At 50.5% G+C, this 24535-nt stretch overlaps 2 protein-coding genes across 5 annotated transcripts in view; one reads left to right on the top strand and one right to left on the bottom strand.

Moving 5' to 3' along the window:
- Window positions 1–695: 695 nt before the first annotated feature.
- Window positions 696–6711, top strand: LOC108506363 (parathyroid hormone/parathyroid hormone-related peptide receptor-like). Its single transcript, XM_017833297.1, has 13 exons — window positions 696–773; window positions 1819–1924; window positions 2458–2568; window positions 2687–2811; window positions 3011–3105; window positions 3443–3629; window positions 4018–4171; window positions 4318–4378; window positions 4805–4871; window positions 5301–5395; window positions 5668–5809; window positions 5913–5954; window positions 6370–6711. The coding sequence occupies exons 1-13, from the start codon at window positions 696–698 to the stop codon at window positions 6709–6711; spliced, it is 1605 nt and encodes a 534-aa protein (XP_017688786.1).
- Window positions 6712–8931: 2220 nt separating this feature from the next.
- Window positions 8932–24535, bottom strand: part of DDX42 (DEAD-box helicase 42) — an 18346-nt gene continuing 2742 nt past the window's right edge. The window contains exons 3-19 of one of the 4 annotated variants that reach the window (XM_017833339.1): window positions 23992–24142; window positions 23366–23427; window positions 22308–22344; window positions 20738–20887; window positions 20426–20530; window positions 19747–19866; window positions 18596–18772; window positions 17971–18099; window positions 17050–17149; window positions 16797–16844; window positions 16169–16266; window positions 14933–15209; window positions 13826–14052; window positions 12556–12666; window positions 11559–11660; window positions 10628–11012; window positions 8932–10585 (exon numbers count right to left, since the gene is read on the bottom strand). In XM_017833339.1, the coding sequence (XP_017688828.1) occupies window positions 10263–10585; window positions 10628–11012; window positions 11559–11660; window positions 12556–12666; window positions 13826–14052; window positions 14933–15209; window positions 16169–16266; window positions 16797–16844; window positions 17050–17149; window positions 17971–18099; window positions 18596–18772; window positions 19747–19866; window positions 20426–20530; window positions 20738–20887; window positions 22308–22344; window positions 23366–23427; window positions 23992–24142 (2602 nt within the window). In that variant the 3' untranslated portion in view covers window positions 8932–10262. The other 3 variants (XM_017833340.1, XM_017833342.1, XM_017833341.1) reach the window with 3 other exon arrangements.

Raw genomic sequence — 24535 nt, 5'->3', positions numbered from 1 at the left:
AGCCCCAGAGAAGGAAAAGGGTTAAACTGGCGTCTGCCTGGAAGACATCCCTTCTCAGGAGCATCAGTTCAAGGTGCTGCTCACGTGCTTGCACCCTCTGCCTCCCTGCCTCCAGCCACCTCGGGATATTCCCCACCTTCCCTGGGCTCCTCGGGACCACTCTTGGGCTGGAGGGGACTGAGGAGCCTGGGGGCAACGGGAGGATGCTGTGACAGCTGAAAAATGAGCCACCAGGCAGTGAGAGAAGTTTCTGAAAAGAGAAGAGGAATCTGCCTTGAACGAAGAGGATTTTAGCACCTAGGGCTAAGCCAATAAACCTCCGCCGTCCCCATCCGAACGGGAATTGTTTGCACACGCTCCAGGAGCTGCTTAAAGCTGGCGAGACACGGAGAGGGAATAGGATCAAGCATTGTGGGGGGAGAAACCCCCCCTGCCTGGAGAGCCTGCGAGCAGATCCCGATAGTGCTGCCGGGGCAGTGCCCACCGGGACAGGGGGCTCGCCCCGGGGCTCCCCCGGCCCTGAGCTCCCGGGGACGGGCTGTGCCCCCGCTGCCACCTCACCTCGGCAGGGCCAGGAAGGTGCTCCCAGAAGATGCTCTGCCCTGCTGAACACACCAGCCCTCTCCATCACCCACGGCCTCGGGCTGGCAGCGATTCAGGTCCCTGAGGTCCCCGTCGAGTGACACAGTGGCACCATGGAGGCATCCGTCCCCGTGGGAGGTGTCACGGTGGCTCTCCTCTGCTGCTGCCTCCTGAGCTCTGCGTGGGCTCTGGTAAGTCCGCGTGGCCCCGTGGGCTGCTCGGGTCCCTCTCCCGGCTTTAAAGGTGGCTGATTGTGCCGCCCTCCCCCGTCGGGGCCGTGTGCGCTCCCGGCCGCACGTCCCGCTCCGCAGAGCTGCCGGGCAGGAGCCGGGCGGGGCGGGCAGAGCATCTCCACTCCTGCTAAAAGCTTTTCCAGCAGCCATGGAGGCACTGTGGCGTGATGGCTTTTCCATTTCTTGGCTGCATCCAGGGCAGGGTTCAGCGCCTCGGAGCGGGCGGTTTACGGTCAGCGCGGGCGAGGTTGGGGGGATGAGGCCAGGGCAGAGCTGGGCACACCCAGAGTGACTCCCAAAGCCAGGCCCTCACCCTGCTGGGGCACCCCCAGGACCCCCACTAGTGCCCTACATCCCTAACGAGTCTCCCACCCACCCACCCACCCACCCAGATGCTGGGTCTGGGAGGAATGTGGATGGGAGTCCTCTCTGGGTCTGGAGCTGGCCGTGTTCCCATGGACTGTGGACAGTCTGGGAAGAGCAAACCCCCTGCATTCTGGCTCCTTTTCACTTCCAAAACTGTTTCCTCATCCCAGCTCCAAATTCCTTGCAGCAGCTCAGCCCAGAACATCCCAAAAGACGTTTGCACATGTGGTGTGACCAGGAGGCTGAAGGTGTCCCAGGCTGCACCGTCTGCCCCACCCAGCTCCAGGCACTGGACACCCACTTGCTTGCTGAGCACTTTATCCAGAGGCTGCCAGAGCTGGCCTGGAGAGCTCAGCGTGGGAAAGAGGGACACCCAGCACCACTGGTGGGGGAGTGATAGGGCGGGCAGGAGCCTGACATGGTGATGAAACATGGACATGGACCATAAACAGGGTAGGAGGGGACTTGGGATCACCCTCAGCCTTGGAAGAGGGAAAAATGAGAGCAGGAAGGCAGGAAGAGCTTTTTTCTTCCCTGTGTTGTTGAATCTACCCAAAGCCACCCCAACCTGACTCTGCTGGAGAGCGTTGGGAGAGCGTGGCCTGAGCCCAAGGGTCACTTCGGTTTGTTCGGGCAGGTCGACCCTGATGATGTTCTCACAAAAGAAGAGCAGATCTATCTCCTGGTGGAAGCCAAGGAGAAGTGTCAGAGGGACATAAAGGCCCAGCTGGAGAAGATCAGAGGTATTGTCCCTCCCCTGTGCGTGGTCAGCCAGCCCCAGTGGAGTGGGTTACACCATGGGAAATGCTGTCCCCACAACGGGATGGGGCCAGGGACATGTGGCTCCTGAGGGCTTGTGGAGCTCCTGGCTGCTCTGGGTGCAATTAGGTGCTAATCAAGGCATCACCCTGATGAGCCAGCGCTGGCTGCAGCGTTTTCCAGACAGCCCCAGGTACAACAGCAAAGGGAGCTGAGGAGGGGTCTTGGCCCCCCTGGAAGAGGGGGGATGGGATGGGATGGGATGGGATGGGATGGGATGGGGTGGGATGGGATGGGATGGGATGGGATGGGATGGGATGGGATGGGATGGGATGGGATGGGGTGGGGTGGGATGTGTCTCCCTCCCTGGCTCCCACACACTCCCCCAGCTCTGCAGCCCAGGGGGGACGTGTGGCAGTGTTTTCCTCTCCCTGGCCCAGCACACGCCCTGGGGAAGGCGGAGGTTGCGCTGAGGCCCCGAGGGGAGATGTGAGATGTGTCTTTGCCCTTTGGCCAGACACCAGCTGCCCTCCGGAGTGGGACGGGATCATCTGCTGGCCAAGGGGCTCCCCCAGCCAGGAGGTGTCGGTGCCCTGCCCCGACTACATCTATGACTTCAACCACAAAGGTGAGTGCTTGTACCTGGGCAGGGAGTGACCTCACCTCGGTGACAGTCCACGGAGCAGGGACATGTTGGGGCATCCCACGGGCCCTTCTGCTGTCACAGTGCCCTTTGCTGTCCCCAGGTCATGCCTACAGGTACTGCAGTGCCTACGGGACCTGGGCCATGGCCCTCAGCATCAACAAGACCTGGGCCAACTACACTGAGTGTGCTCTGCTCTTCTCCTCCGAGGGCCGGAGCCGCGAGAAGGTGACCTTGCCTGCCAAGGGTGCTGGGAAAGGGGTTGGGAAGGAGACCAAGCCTGCACCAAAGGCCAGGGGAATTGCTGGGAGCAGGGGGCTCTTCCTGCTCCACTCCCCAAACCAGCCCCACTCCCCCTGTGCTCTCAGCCCGGGGGTGGGGGGTCCTGGCTGTGGAGGGGTCGTGGAGCTCAGCCCTTCTCTCGCAGGAGGTGTTTGACCGCCTGCACCTGATGTACACGGTGGGCTACTCCATCTCCCTGGCCTCCCTCATCGTCGCCGTCTGCATCCTCTCCTACTTCAAGTAAGGACAGGCCAAAGCCCCAGCCCTGTGTGGGGAGAACCCTCCTCCTCCCACTGCCCACACCCCCAGCCCCTGAGGGGGGGCAGCCCCGAGGGAATGGGAACTGACCCCAGGCCCAGCACAGGCATCAAAACACCCCTGGCATGACCAGCTCCATCTGCTCCGCCCTGCTCTTGGAAGGAGTGGACACCCCACTTGCCCCCACATGTGGTTCCTGTGCCCACGGGAGGGTTGACACCCCGGTGCCCATCTCTGGGACCCCCCATTGCCTGAGCCCAGGTGTGAGGAGTTTGTTGGGCAGCCGGGGCCGGGCTGGTGTCACATCCCTTCTCCGCAGGCGCCTGCACTGCACACGGAATTACATCCACGTCCACCTCTTCACCTCCTTCATCTGCCGGGCCGTCAGCATCTTCGTGAAGGACATGGTGCTCTACTCAGGCCCCCTGGCCAGCGAGAGCGACAGGATGAGGGAGGACGACTTCAAGGCTGGAATGGGACCCTCGCAGGGACAACGGAGCCACCTGGCAAGTGGTGCACTGGGACTGGAGGCAGGATGGAGGGAAAGGGGGATTTAGGAGCCCTGGTACAAGGGATGTGCTTGGGACCCTCCCAGACCAGGGCTGTGCTGCTCAGGGGGAGGGGATGAAGGGCCACCTCTGGGTCTGCCCGGCTCCTCCTCATCCTGGTGCCACAGTGAGGGTCAGAGCCACTGAGGACGTTGGTCTGCAGTTTGTGTCCTGGGACAGGGAATACCTGTGCTATGGGAGATATTGGAATATCCCAGGGTAGATGCAGGTCCCTGCAAGAGGAACATGGGGCACAGCTGAGTTTTGCTGGTCAGAAAGCAAAAGCCACCAGGTTTTGCTTTTGGGGACCAGCCTGACACGGGCACCTCTCTGACCGTGTTCACAGGTTGGCTGCAAGGTGGTGGTGACTCTCTTCCTCTATTTTCTGGCCACCAACCACTACTGGATCCTGGTGGAAGGTCTCTACCTGCACAGCCTGATCTTCATGGCCTTCCTCTCCAACAAGAGCTACCTGTGGGTGCTCATCATCATCGGCTGGGGTGAGCACAGAGCCCAAGCCCAGCTGTGCTCCCTGAGAGCAGCTGGGAGCTGTGGCATTGGAGAAGGGCAGTGGGAGGCAGGAACTGGTTTGGTCTGCAAATGTGATGCTTCATCCCTGCTCCTCGCTCTGGTTCTGCCCCTCCAGGTCTCCCTGCCGTGTTTGTGTCCATCTGGGCCAGCGTCAGGGCCTCGCTGGCAGACACAGAGTACGTGACACCCACCTTCTCCAGCGATCCCTGGGGAGGGAAAGGGGGGGTTGCTGGTGCCAGCAAAGTATCTGTGGGCACCAGAGCTTTTGGAAATGAAAATTTTCCAGAAGAGAACAAGAGGAGGCAACATGTGTTCAAGGCTTGTTCCTGACACTGTCAGTAATGCAGAGTGATGGTGTTTTGCTCTGTGTTTAGGGGGGATGGTGGATGCAGGTTTGCACCATAAACTGATCAGTGCAAAGACAAATGTTAAAGGGCACGTTCTGGAGTGAGGCATTTTAAAAGGACAAAGGCCACCAAGTGTTCAGCAGGAATTTGGGATGAGGTGGGTGTTGGCTGGGGGAAAAGGGAGCCATCAGCCAGCAATTCTCCTGACCAGGGATGTCATGTTTCTCCAAGGTGTTTCTTTACTGGTCTTCTCAGGTGCTGGGACCTCAGTGCAGGGAACATGAAGTGGATTTATCAGGTCCCCATCTTGGCTGCCATCGTGGTAAGAATCATGGAATCATAGAAATATGATTCTATGACCTCTGAGTCCAACCTTTGAGTGATCTCCACCTTGTCACCCAGCCCAGAGCACTGAATGTCATGTCCAGTCATTCCCTAGACACCTCCAGGGTTGGGGAATCCACCACCTCCCTGGGCAGCCCCTTCCAGTGCTTGAATCCTGTGGTTGAATCTCCCAGTCCCTTTTGGGGGAAGGGTATCAACCCAGAGCTCCTTTGCTTGTGGTCACTGGGGTTGTGTTCTCAGCACCCACAGGGATCCAGGGGCACTGGTCCCTCCCTGCCCTGGCCGTGGCATCACCCCCCTGTCCCTGCCTGCTCCTCACCCAGAACTGCCTGTCTGTGTCATGGGGGGCTGCTCGGGCACACCCAAGGTCACTGTGGGCAGCACCCAACAGGGTGTCTGTTGGCAGGTGAACTTCTTCCTCTTCCTCAACATCGTCCGGGTTCTGGCCTCCAAGCTCTGGGAGACCACCACGGGCAAGCTGGACCCCCGGCAGCAGTACAGGCAAGTGCTGGCAGCAACAAAGCCTCCCCAGTCCAGCCTGGCTCCTGTCCTGCCTGTTCAGCCTGAACAGCTCCCAGAGGGTTGTGAATGAGGAGCAGAGGTGTGGGAAGGGCTGGAGGAGGGAGGGAGGGCGGCAGGACGATGGCAGCCGGTGCCTCTGGCAGCTCAGCCGGATTCAAAGAGGGCTCAGGAGCTCAGGCTCTGCCTGCTCCCATCTCCGAGCTGGACACGGGCTGTCCAGCAGGTCCCAGCTCCAGGTTTGCTCCTCTCAGGAAGCTGCTCAAGTCCACGCTGGTGCTGATGCCACTTTTTGGAGTCCACTACGTGGTGTTCATGGCCATGCCCTACACCGAGGTCTCCGGGGTCCTGTGGCAGATCCAGATGCATTATGAGATGCTCTTTAACTCCTCTCAGGTGTGTTGCCTGTCCCAAGCACCGAGTGAGGCTCCTCCAGGGAGGCTCAGGGAGAACATCCTGGCTCAGGCCTCAAACTCCACCTCTCTGGGTCTCTTGGCAGGGCTTCTTTGTGGCTTTTATCTACTGCTTTTGCAACGGGGAGGTGAGTGAGAGCGTGAGCAGCGAGCTCCCTGTTCCAGCCCCTTCAGGGCTGGGGACATTAACACACAGCCCTGGGATGGGATAACCACCAAAAAACCTGGATCCATCCCCTCTCAGTGGGATTTGGAGGGAAGGGAGGGGAAGGGGAAGGAAAAGAGGAAGGAGAAGAGGAAGGGAAAGGAGAAGGAAGGGAGAAGAGGGATGGAAAGGGAAGACGGGAGGGGGAAGGGGAAGGGAGGAAACAGGGAGGGGAAAGTAAGGGAAGGGAGGAGAGAGAAGGGAAAGGAGAAAGGGAAGGAAGGGTATGGAGAAGAGGGGAGGGAATGGGAAGGGGGAAGGGAAAGGAAGGGAAGGGAGAAGGGAAAGGCAGTTCCGCTGTGTCTGGGCACAGCAGCCCTCTCACACCTCTCCCCCAGGTACAGGCAGAGATCAAGAAAGCCCATCTTCGGAGGCTCCTGGCGCTGGATTTGGGGCAGAAGGGTCGCGCCGGGAGCTGCTGCTGTGCCGGGCCGGCCTCCCACGGCCCCCGGGGCTGCGGCACCGGCCGGGCGGGGCCAGGGGGGAACCGGCGGGGGCTGCTGCTCCCGGCCCACCCCAGCCTGCCGGGGTACATCCCCAGCTCCTGCGCCTCCCATCACCTCCCGCACTGCCCCGCCCAGGAGATGAACCAGAAAACCCGGGGGGAGAACACGGTGGATCTGACGGACCTGACTCAGTGCCACCCCAACCTCGCCAAAGAGCTGGAGACGATGCTGTGAAGGGAACGAACGATGTGTTTCCCGAGCGTGTTTCCCAGCCGTGCCTGGAAAGATGCTGATCCTCACGCTGCGGGCTCCTTTCTGCATGGAGAGCCAGGGCGGGGAGAGCAGCTGGAACAACCCAGCTCCCTTTCCCTCACAGCCAGTGTGCAAAGGGACCACGAGCTCTCACTCCTCCCTACCTGGCCCTAAAACGAGCCATAAAAACCTCCTTTTCTTCCACGTGCAAGTGACTGATGTGATGTCTGTGCATGCAAAGTCTTGAGTCTTCACCAGGAAACAACCCTCCACGCTCACTCCTACCTCTCCAGCGTGTGTAAAGCCAATTCCATGAGCTCACAGTCCTGCCTCTGGAGCACCAGCTCCGGCCTTGTCCAGCCTGGGAGAGCACAGAGTGCCCCCAGAGCCCTTCTGCAGCCCACCCTGCCCTCACTCACATCCAGCTCATGGATGGTGTGAACAGGGAGCAGGAGTCACTGGGATATGGTGGGCTGAGGGAGGCAGGACAAGTTCCATGGCCTGGAAGGGTGCAGGAAATGCCTGGATCCCCCACACTCCATCCATGAACTCACAGCCCCTGCATGCAAGAGTTGTGGCCCTGTCATCCCCCTCCAGGCTAAAAACGAATAAAGAGAGTCTGCCTGGCTTGTTTCCATCCTTGTGTTCCATTGTGGACACAGCAACAGATGAATTAAACACTGTGTTTATGGGTTTATACCATGGGTGGGAAGAGACCTTAAAGCCCATTTCATTCCAACCCAAATCACAGAATCCCAGAATTGTTTGGGTTGGAAGGGACCCTAAAGATCCTCCAGTGCCACCCCCTGCCCTGGGCAGGGACACCTTCCACCAGCCCAGGCTGCTCCAAACCCCATCCAACCTGGCCTTGGGCACTTCCAGGGATCCAGGGGCAGCCACAGCTTCTCTGGGCAACCTGTGCCAGGGCCTCCCCACCCTCCCAGGGAGGAATTCCTTCCCAATATCCCATCTAAATCTACTCTCTGTCAGTTTAAAGGCTCCAGAAGACAGTGCAGGGTGAGGGACACCGGCACCACCTCCCAACCAAGGAGCCAAGTGCTGTTCCCTGTGGGAAGGGCACAGCTGGGAGGTGGCAGCAGGGGGAAAACAGGCAGAGGGGGGACTGATGTGTAGGCATAGAAACAAGAGCAGAGTCCCAAGGATTGCATTTCCAAGCCAACCTGAGCTCCCTGGAAGGGATTTGCTCAGCTGGGCTGTGCTCTGGTCTCTTTGGAAGACACCAGCACTGCTGCCACTGCAAGATTTCCTCTCAGGGCAGCTGGAATGCTGCTCACACTGCTCCCTTGTTCTGTGGGGATGGAATCAACCCTCCTGTGGACCTGACACAGCCCTGAGAGCTGACATTGGTAGCTCTCTGTCACTGCTCAATATTTACTCACTCAACTCCCAGGAGGCTCCTGGTAGCTGAGAGAGGGGTGAGGAATTTCAATAATCCTACAAAGAGCAGAGGGAAGTGTTAAAAAGAAGGGGAGAAACCCAAGCATATGCCTCACAGGGGGCCAGCTCCCAGTGGCAGCAAGCTGGGATCTGGGAAGGGAGGGAGCAGATGGCAGCTTCAGACCACGGAGCTATTTTTGTATTTTGTTTTGAAACTCTGATCTTTAATTGTGCAGAGTGATAAACCTTCAGGGTGAGGAGGGGAACACAACAGCTTGCAAACCCCTGCCACAGCTGCCCTGGAACACACTTGTCTTAACACCAAATGTGCAGAGCTCAGACCAGGGCAACGAGGCTCCTGCCTGGACTGTGATGAGGGAATTCTGGAAGCTGTTTTAAAAAACTCCAACTGACAGAGCTGATAGTGAGGGGGCCCAAATAATCCCTTGGTGTCCTGACTGAAGTCAGTTCCCATGTAAGTCACATCATGAGGCTGCTGCCTCGTTCTCTTTCCAGGTCTGCCAAGGACCCCATGAAAAGCTGGGATGAGTCACATGTATCTCTTCCCTTTATAAAGTGGAGAACAATCTATTCCCCGGGAGGCTTTGAAGCTAAAACAGGGCTCGTGAAACAATTTGGGGGGAAAGATACTGAGAAAACCCACAGGAAGTCTTTTATCAACTACAACCCACAACTCCTGGTGGAAGAGACACACACAGTCAAATCCCCAGGCAGTCAGTTCTCCATCCACATGCCAGAGCAGCCAGAGGAGGAGGAGGAGAATAAAAAAGCACATGCTGGATATTTCTGTACCAGTAATAAAACATTTACTAGAGCAAGCAGAAAGTAAATGCACAGCTGATAAAGAAAAACATCACAATGTCACAAAACCCTGACAGCTTCTGATACTTCTTCCAGTGGAAACGAGCCAGCAGTGGGTGCTGACATGTTCCAACAGAAAAGTTCTTCCCTACCTTGTGGCAAAAAACAAAACAAAACAAAACAAACAACCAAGTTAAAAAACGGATAATACACACGAGTTAAAAATGGGCAAGCAAGATTTTACAGATTTCCTATATGTGTTCAATATGGGGCCAGATTTGAGCTGTTCCATTTCATTCACCGCTTTTTGGGTTCTCCCTAAAGGCTTCTGAGCAGCAGATCCCTGAATTTCTGAGTGAAGCCTCTGCCTTTAGCAATGCTTCCTGGGGGGCTCCAGCCTCTGACTGTTGTGGTGGATCTACACTCTTTTCCCTTTTTTTGCTTTTAATTTGAAGAAAGCACTCAACCCTCTCAGAACAGAGGGTGGATAGGCACAGCAGAGAGACAGGTTTGCTATGCAGGCTTCCACCAGAATGAAGGATATTAGGAAAGAAGAGGTTCTTTGAAAGGAAAAAAATACCTGGGCAATGGGACTGGGACTGATGTACTGACCACAGACAAGCCAGGGAGTCCAACCTACACTACATGTGAATTTGTGGTTTGCTGGGCTGGAGAAGGATCCCTTGAACAGCTCCATGAAAAATAAAACAAAGGGAAAGAAAAATCAACTTGCTGCATCCCACCTTCAGCAATGCATATTCATACATTCTCAGTTGATGGGGAGAGAGGTAAAGGGCAAGCAGGAGGCCAAATTATTTGGGAATCAGAGAATATGTGAAGAGGAGATGGGGGAAGAACTCACCATACTGACCAAACTGCTGAGGGATTAATGTCTACCAGGCAGGTCCTGAGCATCTCTAGGTGGGCTGGACTGGTTTGTAAATGTGAACACTGGTTAAGAAAAGACTAATTTATACTTCTATGGACAACAGTTTCTCCATGTTCCCAGGATGTGGAACAGCTTCCTTTTGTCAAGAAGATCTGTTTAAATCCAGCAGAGTCACTCGAGCACTGAGTGTTTCAAAGCAGAGCCCAGGGAGCTTTACCAAAGTGACTTCTCTGACTACGCGTGGTGTGTGCACGTCACGAGCGGGTCTGGCCGCAGATGTGCCGGCCCGGACTGGCACGGGGGCCTTCGTGGTTTCCTCCTCCTCCCCCAGCTGCTCAACAACCAGTTCCCAAAAACCCCTAAGAAATCCTCTGGAAAAAGACAACACTACCTGCCGAGGTTCCAGGCTGTGAAACCCCGGCTTTTAACTGTCCCACCGGCTCTTCTTACGTTTGGGGGGCTCCGGGACGGCGAAACCATCTGTCTTGTTTTCCCGGCTGTTGGCCTCCTTCCTGCTCTCGCCGTTCCTGCTCTCGTTGCTCCTGCCCTCGCTGCTGTTCCTGCTGTCCCCGTTGTTGTTGCGGCCGCCGGCGCCCGGGAAGTCGGTGAAGTGCCGGCCCTCGCCGTGGCGGTGGATGTCGCCGTGCCGGCCCTCGCCGTGCCGGGGAGCGTCGCTGTGGCGGCCGCCGCCCTCGCCGTGGCGCTGGACATCGTTGTAGCGGCCACCACCGCCCTCGGCACGGCCACCACCGCCCTCGGCACGGCCACCACCACCCTCAGCACGGCCACCACCGCCCTCAGCACGGCCACCACCGCCCTCTCCGCGCCGCGGGACCTCGTTGTGGCGACTGTTCCGGTTGTCGTTGTACCGTTCTCTGGCAATGCCACCAACGCCGCCGCCTTCTCGGCTGTTGGTGCTGGCACTTGTGTTGTTGAAGCCCTGTGCTCCCCCCGGGAAGGTGGGCACGCTGCTCAAAGTCCCTGTGCTGGTGAAGCCCGGGACGCCCTTGGCCGCCGCGGCGGGGCCGTCGGGGTTGGCGGCGTTTTGCTGCGCCGAACTCGTCGGGACGGAGTTGAGGCTCCCGGCGCTGGTCCAGCCGCTGGCACCGGCGGCAGAGCTCCCAGTCTTTTGGTTGTTTAAACTGGCGGCGACAAAGTGGCTCTTGTACTGGGACTGCAGGAGAGGGGGAGGGAGAGAACAGAGAGCAGGTTTGGCTCTGCACTGCCCTGCAGGACGGGGAGCGATCGCGGGGTTCACGAGCCTGTCTTGGATTGGGGGGATCCCCCAGGAAACAGAGTTCCTGGAAAAATCTTGGCGTGATTACATTCCTGCTGTGCTTCTGAACACAGAATTAGTAACGGGCATCTGCTACCAGACCACAGAAACAAGGGAGCTCCTATATGGTGGGGTTAATTTTTACACTGAAGAGAAAGAGTTTCTCTGTTCCCCCTTTTTTTGGATTGCAATTACACTATTGTTGCTAAGCAACCTCAACAGGATCAAGCCAAGGAGGGGAAAAAGAGCAAAGAGGCAGCAGAAAACAAAGCAAGTTTGGCAAATTTGTGCAAACACGTTCAGTCCAGCCTGCACACGAATTCCACCACTTCACACTGCAGTGCTCCGAGGGACACGGTCACAACTACCAAGCTCAACTTCCCTGAAATCAACGGGGCTGCTGCATTTTCAGGGGAGAAAATGAGTCCGAGTGATGGAACCAACCTGGAAAGCTGCTTTCATTGCTGTCAGCCTGTCCCCCATGGCCCCTGTGGATGGCTTGTAGGCCTCGTAGTTACTCATCACACTGTTGTTGTTTCCACGGTCCTGTGCAAAAACACAAAGGGCAACTGCAGAGGTTTATCCCACACAGACACTCTCAGTTCAGCTGCTCTCCAAATCTGCCTTGACCCTGCACCCAGGAAATTCATCCACTAAGGATGACAGACTTCTGGGAGCCCTGAGCAGCAGAGCCATGACCTCGAGGACCATGAAGTAAAGAAGCATTAAGTCTTAGTGAGTGACAGGTAACAGTTTAACTGCAGTTTCCAGCTCCTATAGTGCAATTAAAAGTAAAATGGAATCAAATGGAGTTTTTCACACAGGTCACAGCCAGGACAAAGTGTGAACAAGGCTCCAGCTGCGGCTTTTGGAAAGATGCTGAACATGGAAGTGTCCAAGGCCAGGCTGGACGGGGCTTGGAGCAACCTGGGCTAGTGGAAGGTGCCCCTGCCCATGGCAGGGGGTGGCACTGGACGAGCTTTAAGGTCCCTTCCCACCCAAGCCATTCTGGGATTCTATGACATGTTTTCAACAGCTCTGCCCCTGTACACACTGGCAGTGAGCTCATTTCCTAGCACAGATGTGCCTCAATAAGCATCCCCAGTGCTGCAAGATTTTTTTCTGCCAAGAATCAGCCTGGAAACGGCTTTTCAAGTCATTTATTAGCATTTATTTTGCAGCGACAGTCTATTTTGGGAAGAACCTGCAAACCTTCTGGATCACTCTGGCCCTAAGGAGGGCAGCTCTTGGCAAGAGGAGAACAGCACAGGAGACTTTCATTTGAGATATCTGATACCAACTCTGAAAGATGCTGAGCTATGAAACCCTTGAAAGCACAGGCTGTAATCCAGTACTGAGATTGTTTAAATTAAAGAGTAATCAATACTAAGTGTAAAAGTTCCAAGAAGCTGTAAACAACCTCTTCAGCATCCCTACTTACAGAATTTTCTGAGCCCAGCCCGGGGCGTTCCCGGTATCCCAAGCCACCACCACCAATATTCAGCTTCTTGCCTTTCCCTCCTTTGAAACGGGATTTCCGGAACCACGGATTCTGTAACAAAAAGGACAAACGTTTCTCCTCACGGGGAATAAGGAGCTTCATAAATGCATGTAATGAGGCTCAGAAAAGAAGGATTTGGAGCATTTGAAAATAAGAAAACGTAAATGCCGTTTTCTGTTCAACCACACAGCTGCTGTAGCCACTTCTGTCACGTGGGTCTGAAGATTTTTGCTACAAATGCTTTCTATGAAAACTGATTTTATGCCCTCAACTTCCATCCATGTTTAAGTTGTGGGGGTTTGCATTCTAATAAACTCAGGAATCGATACAGTTTCCAGTGCCATCACTTGGGAGCTCTGCACTTGCTCATGCTTTGGTTTCACTGGTTTAGCCCACTGCAGGGTCTGTCAGCAAAACTTCCTGCACCAAGCAGTGGCCAGGAAATGTCAGCCCAACCAGACCTCCTGTTCCCAGGTGTTTAAATAATGGTTGGCTGCACCTCTTTTTGTGCCCTCCAGTCTCCAAATCTGGCCAAACCATTCTGCTTTGACACTCTCCTTTCAAAGGCAGCCTGAGGAGCTCTGCCCCATAAATTCTGCCCCTTCTGCTGTTTCTGTACCTCAGAAAAAGTATTTATTCTGGCAGCTGCTGTTCAAGATGCTTGGCAATGAAGCCACAGGCATGCTAATCCATCTCTGAATTTGGGAATGACCAAAAAGCCTTCGCTCTCTTGCAGTTACACAGGCAGCAAAAGACAAGAAATGAAAGAGCTGATGAGTTCAGTGGCACAAGCACAACTGCTGCAGCTACCTGTCATCCCTATATATAGCAAATCTGCCAGAGAGCACTGCCAAGCACATGGAGTGATCAAGCAACAAGAGGGAATGTCCCTGTAATTGTTTTCTAGTTTAGCTTTCAACTCAGCTGCACCTCCCAGGTGCCTGCCATAAAAGTGCATCAAAAATCTGATTGTAATGAGACACTGGCATCAGCCAGATTACAGCTCCTAATTTCCTGGGCAGTGCCTGGCCCCAAAATAGATCACATACTGTGTTCCAAAATATCCATGGATTCTGCCAAAGGCCATTAAAAACACTGGGAAGCCTACTTTAAAACAGGACACCGCTAACACACGATGGAGCCAGAAATGAGTCCCCCGGCCCTGTTTTTGTGCCGGTCGTGGAATGAACCTTCCTCTACTCATCCATACCTGCATTGCCAGATCCAACAGCTCTTTGGAGACATGTTGATTGGCACCTTCCAGGTTTCTGACGAGGTCCCCAGCGAAGTTGCTGTCCTTGGGAGTCAGCAGAGTGTAGGCAACCCCCTTCTCGCCCGCGCGGCCGGTGCGGCCGATCCTGTGGGTGTGGGTGTCTATGTCCCGAGCCACGTCGTAGTTGATGACAGTCTTGATGGAAGGGATGTCTAACCCCCGAGCTGGAATAAAGGGCAACATAAGGAGAAGTGTGGTTATCACCAGTCAACTCACAGCAATCCCACTCATACCAGCCTGTCACCTCATTCTGCTCCAGCACACCGAAGGAGTTTCCACAGGAACACATCTCGGTTAATACACCTTTCCTGGGCTTTAAGGTCAGGCTGGATGGGGCTTGGAGCAACCTGGTCTAGTGGAAGGTGTCCCTGCCCATGGCAGGGGGTAGAATGAGATGACCTTTAAGGTTCCTTCCAACCCAAACCATTCTATGATTCTAAAACTCTTCAGTGCAGCAACACCTTCTCTAACTTTCATATAAGTTACACCAATCCCCAAATTCACAGGACTGGAAGTGGAAGGGATCTCTTTATATGGCTGTATTTCCAAGGAAGACAGAGGGCTTTATCAAAGGACACCAAAATTCGCTCTTTGTTCAGCAAACATCTGTGTACAAAAGCTGTTCTAGTGCAGGTTTCAAGTGTGTTCACCTCTTCATTTAAACATGTATAATGTCAGCTGATGAATGAATAGCAACAACTTCCTTAAGACACAGCTTATTTTCCTTCTGTATATTAAACAATACATCAGCCTAATGCAAGCATCATTAGGGGACTAAAAATAACCCCCCTTGCTAATGCTGTGCCATTCACAGGCTCGTGGTGTGACTCCTGGGGTGTCCTGTGCAGGGCCAGAGCTGGACTGGATGATCCTCGTGGGTCCCTCCCAACTCAGGAGATTTTATGGTTCCATGGTTCTGAAAAGCACCTGGAACAGAGTGCCCTGAAAATGCAGAAGCCAACCTGGCTGCCTTCCACTGAAACAAGTTTGCCCTTCTGCTGATCCCCACGGCGTGCACGGGCTGGCTCCCAGAACGTCACGCACCTGCCACATCGGTCGCCACCAGGATGGGGATCCCCTTCTTCTTGAATTCTGAAATGACTTTATTCCTCTCACTCTGGTCCATGTCCCCATGAAGCAGCCCCAGGTTATGATCCTCCTGCTTGAGGTTATTGGCCAGTTCTTCTGCGTTGGCCTTCTTGGTGACGAACAGGAGGACGCTCCCGGAGGACGTGAACTCCACGAGGCGCCGGGTCAGCCAGTTCCACTTGCTGGGGCCAGAGGGGAAGATCTCCACAATCTGAGTGACATCTTCGTTTGCCTGAGGGGAGAAATGTCCCTGGAGTCAGGAAGAGGGGAGGTACAAGCTCTCTGTGCACCCTGAATCAAAAGTAATAAACGTGCAGTCCAGCTCCCAGCACCACCGGGGAGTTTCCCTGAGAGATTTAATTTTTACACAGTTCAATATTATTTAATTCAAGGATGATGCTCTCATAATACAGTAATAATTCAAAGAATAAAAACCCTGTGATTGAGCTGGGAAAGCTGTTTCTTTTCATAAGCAAAATTTAGTAGGAAAAATTCCCAGAATGAAGGGGCTTCAGGTAGCCATTATTTTTTTATTATAAAGTAACATCATATTACTGATGGAAAAAATAAACACAGAGAATTGCTGAAAAGAGAAATGTTCTGAAGGCATCCTGTGAAATTTCTCAACACTTTTCATACATAATAAGAAAAGTTTCCCTACAGCAAGTTTCCCTCTGCCCACTTCATCAGCTTCCCACCAAATCCTCAGCCTGCTGATAGTTCAGCTGCTACTGTCAAGCAAGTCCAGCATCAACATTCCCACATAACCCAGCTGAAAGACATTACAACTTAAGCTTCAAATCCTTCATTGCAACATAAATAAAAAAATAAAAATCATTGCAAATTAAATAAGAGAAAATAAATAGAGCTCTAATGGGTTTATTTATATTTTTGTGACAAAATAAAAGGATATACCCATGATTCAGCCTAATACAAAAAAATTAAAAAATAAACCACTGCATTAATGGTGTTTCCCTCCTTGATGAAACCTTCCACCACTACATTTGTTGGAGGAAAGGTCAATAAAATAAAAAAAAAAAAACAAACCACAAAACTTTACTATTTTTTGTTAAGCACGAAGTATTTACTCTTACATATAAATGATGACTGCTGCAGTTTAACTTCAGTTTCAGAGAACAGGAAATGGAACAATTCATTGCTCTGACTGTCTCACAGGTACCATGGGATTACCTCTCCAATGTCTCCCTGCACAACCCGGATTGGGTCGATCAGAATATCCCGGGCCAGTTTCTCGATCTTCTTACGGAACGTGGCACTGAACAGGAGAGCTGGAAGGGAAACAGGGTTTGAAATGGAAACTTGCTTTCAGAGCTGTGAAAACGCAGCACAGATGTTGTGAACGAGGGCCTGGATTATTCCTGAGGAATCTGGAGGCTGAGGCCTGTTTTCCAGGTTCTAATGGAAGTTATCAATCGCTCTCAGAACGCCCCAAAGCGTGGGAACACGTTTCCTGGCACCTGGAACGCTGATAATATGTGGCACTGCTGGGAACTTTCTCTCGTGGCAGCTCAGAACACTGAATTTTGAGGCATTATGGACACGAACTCAGCTCATCAGCTTTCCTCTGAGTGCAGCCAGTGGAGGGATTAGAGATTGAGGAGCAGCCAAATCCCCACGAGCCACAACTGCTCCCTCCCCACAGCCCACGCTCAGAGTCACACCAGTGCACTTTGGCACAAGTCTCCTTGTGTGGCTGTGTCCAGAACTGGGAATTCATGCTCTGCCCAGACTCCTAACTGGTACCCCACCACAGAGCCTCCTGTGACTCTCAGGAGGTTATTTTGAGACCTTTACTCACTCTGTCTGTCGGGACGGACGTGGCTTGCGATTGATCTGACCTGATATTCTGGAAAGGAGAAGAAATAATGCTCTAATCACCACTGCTGCTCACTATTTAGGAGAATAACTCAAAATGCAACTTCACTGCTTTATTTAACAGACAACCACGGGATGAATGAGTGCCTCTCACTCAGTATTTCATTTCACAGTCCCACTAAGCTGGGACTGGACACCCCTGCTTTCCAAAACAGTGACCTCTGTTCAATACCTACCAAACCCCATATCAAACATTCTGTCAGCTTCATCAAACACAAGGTAAGTGACTCTTTGAAGGTTTGTAGCTTTCTTTTTCACATGATCAATCAAACGACCCTATTAAGAAAAAAAAACCCAAGTTTTTAAAGTGCATTTTAAATAATGTTGATATATACAACCTTTGAGCACTTCACTGCTTTTTATCCTCACCAGAGACTTTGAACAGAAAATATCTCAAGGCTTCAGTCTAGAAATGTCAATATTCAAATCATAGAAAGATTCCTAAAACTCTCATCAACTATGCCTGACAAGCTGAACTTATAGCTGTTTTTTCAAGGTTAACAGTTTAACAATTTTCCATTCTTCCTTATAATTAAATTTTAAATGTGAACTGCCTACTTAATCCCCCAAGTTCTGGCAAGGGAGTTTCTCATACTTTCTTTTCTTGCCTGGTACCAAATAAATAGCCACAATAAAACTTTCTCCAACCATTTGTTGCCCTGTTTTGTCCAAGTTCACGACAGTTTCTGCAATAAGCAAAACCAGTTGTCAGAGGTACTCGTTCAGCACCAACACCCACCCTGATTCAGTGTTTCAACCCTGCAGTGTTACTGCCACTGGCTCCACACGGATTCAGGAAGATGACACTCAAGATCATGACATTTTGGGAATTCTCTTTGTGAATTTAAGGCTCAGCAATCAGAAGCTGGTGTTGTGCCCAGCTGACACAAACAGACCTCGCTTGCTGCTCTGTAACCTCCTCAGCTTCTCTTGGGAGAAGACTAAACCCGACAGATTTGCTCTCAACACCTGACAGCCTGTGAAGAACTCGGGTCCCAGTGACCAGAGAACTAATTTTGAATCACACTGGAATGAAAGATCTGTCTCAGCTTCAGGTAAGCAACAAAAAGCTGCCCTGTGTGCACACAGGTACTTACAGGGGTGCAGACCACGATCTCTGCCCCCTCCTGAAGGGCTTTGGCTTGTTCCCACATGCTCCCTCCCCCGTACACAGCCACGGAGCGCAGGTTGTAGGCCTTCCCAAAGCGCTTGCACTCGGAGTGGATCTGGGAATTGGGAACAGACACATCACAGGCCACGTCAGACAGCTCTGAGAAAACACATCTGCCTTGGAAATACAGCCCAGCTCCTGAAATACACATTTCAGCTAATAACTTAATGTAATTATTCTGAAATCCTCAGGGTTGAATACTTGAACACGTGGAAAAGTTTTAGTAATTTCAGAAACCTATTTGGGCATCCAACTGTAATTCAGCCTGCAGGCTCTATCTTTTTACACATACAGTTTGTAGCAATGGATCCACAGCATTCTTATACTTGAAAACAACATGGGAGCACTCTGCAAAAATTTAACATTTCAGATTTGTCCTGATCCTTCAAGAAAAAGGTGCAGGGAAGAGCCGTGAGCTGGAGCCACGCTACTCATGCTCAGAGCAGTTTTTTTTAAATGCTTTGCTGAGGTCCTCTGATAATTTTTGCCCAGAGTTTTGTCTTCTTCTCCAAGAACTCTGGAAGGCACACACAGGAATGCCACACACCTACCTGCTGGCAAAGCTCTCTGGTGGGGCAGACAATCACTGCAATGGGACCATCCCCTGGCTCCAGCTCCTTCTGATCCATGATGTGAATCAGCATCGGCCAGATGAAGGCTGCTGTTTTCCCACTTCCAGTCTTGGCTATCCCAATCATGTCTCTGCCACTCAGTGCAACTGGAACACCCTAAAAAGAAGGAGGTTCTAAGCCCATACTATGCCTACCTCAGCATATCCTTGTGCTAGACTTTACATGAAAACTCAGGTAACAAGAGGAAAGCACATTACAGAGGACTCACAGCAACAATATGTCAATGCTTACAGAGTTTTATTGCCAAGTTCAGATCTGAATTAGTCTGTTTTTAGGGCTGGAAGCCATTACCATGTTGGATTGATGGTATCCTGTATGAAATCAATGTTTGGGCACAGTACAGCAGCCCAAGGATACAGTTACATGTACACAAACGAACCCTGTGCAGTTCTAAGAACACTAAAAGTGCTCTGAGCCTGTTCTTTCTGTAGCCACTTTGAGTCCTGAAGGCCTCAGTTCATCCCCACTGCTGCTACAAGGACCTCTCAACCACAGGGTTTTACAAATACTAAGGACCAAGGTCCTAAAATGCATCACTTGGACCCAGCATCACATCCTTCTTTGTACCTCAAGAAAAGCATCAGCAGTGGTGTGGTTAAAATCACATTATTGATAACCTTAATCACTTATGGCAACCAATCTACAGATGCAGTAAATCCCTTTTGTTTGCATGGCTCCTAAAGGAATAAATTTGTCAGTGGATAGCTCTTTATTCAGCTACTGCTATTTTTAATACAATTTCTAAATAAAAACCAAAACACAAACCCTCTCCAAAGCTTTCACACATTTCTATAAGGAAGAGATGTCACTTGAATGCTCTTCAGTCTTCATCAAGAGACAAATGAAGAAAAGGATATGGATATATTTACAGTGGTCACTTACCAAGAACAAAAGTGGGTAAACCTCTATTTAAAACACATCAAAGCTATTTCCCTGGAAAAACACAAATTCTCTGTGACAACTCTCTACAGACAATCAGAACTGTAGCTATCACATCCTCATATGGACAAGAGGCCTTGGCATGTGTTTGATTAGTTTTCTTTAGATGTTAGAGCAGCAGCAACACTCACCTGACATTGTATTGGAGTGGGTTGGGTATACTCTGATTTCCTAATTTGATGCATAAGTTGCTCATCAAATCCAAAATGAGCAAAACTACTGCCAGGCCTTGGAGGAGCAGCACCAGAGACCTTGGAAACACAAACAGAGCTTTGTTTGTGGAACAGTAAGAGAAAAACAAAGAGCAATCTGTACAAAAAGTAAAAACAGGGTATCACTGCCTCTGAAAATGGATTTTTACTTTATGAACAAATGCAAATTCCAGAGGAGTTGTGTAACTAGGACTTGCAGGTATGAAAATTTAGATTAAGTGTCAATCAAGACGAGCTACTAAACGTCACAATTACCTCCCTGTATAATTGGTGTTCTTATAATTGCCTTCATAGAAAGTCACCCCAGTAACATGGCACAAATGGCAAAAGAACTAATTTTTGCATCTAACTTTTCCAGTTTTAATTCCTGGCTCTGGAGTTCTTTATTCCAAGTGCAACCATGCAATCCTGGCAATCCTCACTGCCCACTTCCACAACCCCAGAGGAGACTTTCACGAAATCAAAAGTCACTGCAGGTGTCTAAGAGGCTTGGATTGAAAAACTGCAGTTCCTTGCGAAAATCTCCATTAAAACAAAGATTATCCAAAAGGAATGGGAGGGAGAAGATGGTGGGAGGACAGTTTTGTGCCCAGCTTACCCGGAGGTTCAGCTTGTGCCGTAACTCCACCACCTGCTGCGGGGTCAGGCTGGTGATCTCCTCGTGCTCATCATAGAAATTCTTCTCAAAGGGTGGATATTCAATCTGCAAGGTAGTTAATGACTAAGTTAGTCCAGACTCAGGATTCCTTTCTTTCTCAGGTTCTTAACTGTCTGCAAGTACATTCCTTTAATATGAAGCTATTTCAGGGACCTTTAATGTGACTTACCTACGACAGCACTGAAACATTACGGGACCTCCTCAGCTGGGAATGCCTCAAACAGAACAAAAAGGAATAAAATCCCTTCCTACCTCTGAGTGGTCAATAGGTGGAAGAGGATCAATGATTTTTTTGGAGGGTGCAATCGGGTTCCCATCACTGTCATACTCCAGGTTATCCTCTTCCTCCTCCTGGACCACACCAGCAGTGGGGTTTTCAGCCATGTAGCGAAAATACGCTTCCTGCAGCAAAACAGATCAGCACCATCACATACAATAGGATGCAAAATCACCACTGTTTGTTCAAGTGATGTGTAAATGCTAAATGGCTGCTTGCTTTCATGCCCACCACTGAGGAAGAAAACCAGCCCCATTCACTAGAACTGATTCTTCCAATAAGCACCAAGAGATCCGTCCAGAAGGACAGTAAGCACAAATGAAAACAACTCTAAGTGTCAGCCAGACCACAAAGTGCTGCTTAAAAACAAGCTACTCTTACATGTCTGCTTAACAGCTCCTTCCACCAAGTCTTGTTATGTTTAGCAATAGAAGGGAATCTATTCTTATTTCCACAGGAACAAAGCACAAATGCTGCAGGTTTCTAACCAGAGGACACGATGTTACTAAGTATATGACACTTGTTTTTTTAAACACACTATGCCAAACAGCTTCTTCTCTTCCCCTGACTAGACTCTAAGAAATGAAAATGTATCTAATTTTCATTGAGACAGTCAACAACAAATGTGAAAGAAACTATTTCAGAAGAGTCTTTCAAGACAAGCCCAAGTTAAGTCCCTGCCACCACTGTCACATGCCACCCTCACAGCTCACAAAGATGTCTGTGTCCCTCAGAATCCCACTGGCACACCAAGACTTTCTCAGGGAGAAAACACCAGTCTCACTTGACTTGAAGCAAACGTTTAAGATCAGACTTTTAAAGCAAGGTTCAACTAAAAATATATGCATTTACTCCTCTGGCTTTTCCCCTTTCCTGGCCGATTATCCCTCAGTCTCTCAGCTATTCACTCAATAGACTGGAACAGCTGTCTCCAAGTGTAAGTCACCTCTGCTCAAACTTTGGCACAGCTACACTTGGAAGCAAAGGCCTCGAGGCCAGACAACCCCACCAAACTCTGCATTAATGCCAGTAACACAAGAGTTATGAATTACAACTTAGTGGTAAGGTATGTTTTGAAATGAAGTCTTTCCTTTTTACTAATTCTGTTACAGTGATGCTTATAATCCCCAATGAGAACTGCAGCTCCTCTGAAAATGAAGAGCAAAAAGCCTGATTCTTGTCCTTAACAGACACTAAATTCCACTGCAAGTCACCTCCACACTCCAACAGCCTCTCCCTGTGTCCCATGGTGACTGTGCTCATTTCGAATTTGATGAGACCCTCAGATACTGAAAAACCTGTACAGGAAGTTGAAGTTCAAACTGACTGAAAAAAATCTTCTTAAATGAATGCAATTGTCTTTCTTGAAACACCTAGAAGGGTAGAGGCAGCAGGGTGACCCCTAAAGCTTCCTGCTGAATTGTCCGGGTACTGTGCATGATACTGGAGTTTTGTTTGTACCTTGCAGTTATGTGTTTGGAGAGGGAAGGTAAAAGAAAACAAAACAACAAAAAAAGAAGATAGAAAGACTGCATAGGAACTCACTTGGTCATCTTCCTCTTCAATGTCATCTCGAATACCCCTGGAAAAACAAGCGGAGAAAAAAAACTTCCCTGCAAGTGTTCCACAGACTCAGCTCCACAGTTTCATTTGATTAGTGCTGAGCTCCAGATTTCGTGGAAGACACAACACTAACAACTCGGTAACATTCATAATCCCAACCCATGGAGTTTTCACATCTGGTGCCAACCATAACAGCGACCCTGCAAAGACTTCTCTTTACTTCTAGTAATGAGACTGAAAGGTTGGGACTCCGTCTTCCCAGTAGAAGCCACATCAAAGATCATCCTGGTCTAAAGCTCTTGATGCTACAGAAGTCTCATAACTGAAGAGGAATATGAGCCAGGAAGAGCAAATCCAGTTCAGAACTTCCCCAGGTGGTGATTTGGATCCAGTGTTCTGTTTCAGAACCACGTATAATCTGATCAACCCCAGGCAATGCAAGTTCTAACCAATGTATCTGACATTTCTATCAAGAATCAACAGCACAACTATTTCCCTTGCTCAAAACAGCTGCAAAAATTTAAACTGCTTTTGAACTCCAAATTTAGTATCCCAATTATCACGTGCTACCTGATATACCAGCTTTAATGACTTAAAACCTAGCTGAAGTTTGGAAGAATCTCCAGGACTCAGGTACAGCAGCACTGAGTTATTTTGCTCACATAATTGCAATTTTAAACTAAACCATCCTGATCTTTCCAAGGGTGTGGGAAGAAGAAAAACTATCCAGGCTGCTCTGGAAGGTGGCAGGAGTACAATGTGCTGCCCCAATTTCTGTGGCCTAGAAAGGCTCCTCGGGTGGGATAACTCTCAGTGTTGTTGCAGTTTACCACAGGATGCTGCCATGGATTCTTCCCTCCTATTATCCCATTTTTACAGCACAGAATCTTTACCCACAGGGAATATCATGCACTGTTTAATGCTGTTCACTAGGTATATATTATTTTGTCTACAGAACAACCATCATCAACAAAATGCATTGGAATTGTCTCAGCACCACACAAGACAAGCAGGGATGGGAATGACAAAAGAGAACTTACTTAACGTTCTTTTTTTCTTTGTCTTTATCTTCGAGTCTCTTCATGTCTCGAGCAGCTTGATCCTAACAGGTCATAAAATTATCATATGTTAAAAAGACCAAGATGATAAAACGTGGAAGGGGAAAATGTTCCTGCATAACTAGACCATTATGTCACAGAGATGACACTTTTTGGGCTAAACTTGCTCGTGTTCCATATCTGATTATCCTAAATAAATTATCCTACTAATCCCTTTGAAGTTATACACTCTTAAGTTTGTGGCAGTGTTGTTGAAAAAATAAATCACCCATATTCCTCCTGAAAACACTGTGCTCATAACAGAACTGTAGCTAAGAAACAGCCCATGATAAACACAGATAATTAACATTCTGGCAGTGAAAGATGCAGAAAACCTCAGTTTGATATCCAGACACAGGCACAGTTGTATTGTTCTGACGTGCTCAAAGCAGTTAAGTTATTGTAAATCAGATCCACCCTCTCCCTACCTAACCCACCTTTGAGTCCTAACACATAAAAAACAAAGTTAAAATGACATTTTGACTGCAGCTGCCAAAGCCCTGAGTGGCATTTGCTGCTCCTGACTGTGGCCACATCAATGAATAAACATTTCCCGAGCCGGGTCTTGCCTCCACTTCAGCCATGAATGCTTCCAGAGGATCATCATCGCTGTCAGAGTCTGCTGACTTGGAATGAAACTGCTGCCGAGTGGGGGAATTCTCTGCTGGAATGTAGGGCAACTCCACATTGCTGGAATCTTCCTCTTCATCCTCAAAGTACCTGAAAAGAAACGACCAACAGCCCAGTCAGCACATAGTTTACAGCACTGTGCTGTCTTTCATGGCTTCTGAATGAGTCAGGGTTCCCACATGGGTAATAAAAGTCAGGATGGACAGTTGAGATTTATTAATTTACCTACAATTATTCATGTCATAAGGTCAAAGTGGCTGCAGGACAAACAGATATCACAAAGTTGATCTTCATGAGTGACTCTCCCGGGCTGGTGGACATGGGATGCTTTTCTGACCCACCCCCACTTCCATGTGACAGATTTCATGAAATGGTTTGGGTTGGAAGAGACCTGAAAGCCCATCTCATCCCACCCCCTGCCATGGGCAGGGACACCTTCCAGCAGCCCAGGTTGCTCCAAACCCCGTCCAACCTGGCCTTGGA

Source organism: Lepidothrix coronata, unplaced genomic scaffold, assembly GCF_001604755.1.
Source record: "Lepidothrix coronata isolate B3197 unplaced genomic scaffold, Lepidothrix_coronata-1.0 Scaffold213, whole genome shotgun sequence".
Lineage (NCBI taxonomy): Eukaryota > Metazoa > Chordata > Aves > Passeriformes > Pipridae > Lepidothrix > Lepidothrix coronata.
The sequence above is the reverse complement of the archived record's forward strand: the minus strand, read 5'-3'. Positions and strand labels throughout refer to the sequence as shown.

Bases quoted from the DNA above. Each gene is read 5' to 3' on its own strand.
- LOC108506363 (XM_017833297.1), top strand. From the start codon at position 696: ATGGAGGCATCCGTCCCCGTGGGAGGTGTCACGGTGGCTCTCCTCTGC. The intron at 5,396-5,667 runs GCAAGTGCTGGC...TGCTCCTCTCAG, and splicing joins GACCCCCGGCAGCAGTACAG to GAAGCTGCTCAAGTCCACGC. The intron at 5,810-5,912 runs GTGTGTTGCCTG...GTCTCTTGGCAG, and splicing joins TGCTCTTTAACTCCTCTCAG to GGCTTCTTTGTGGCTTTTAT.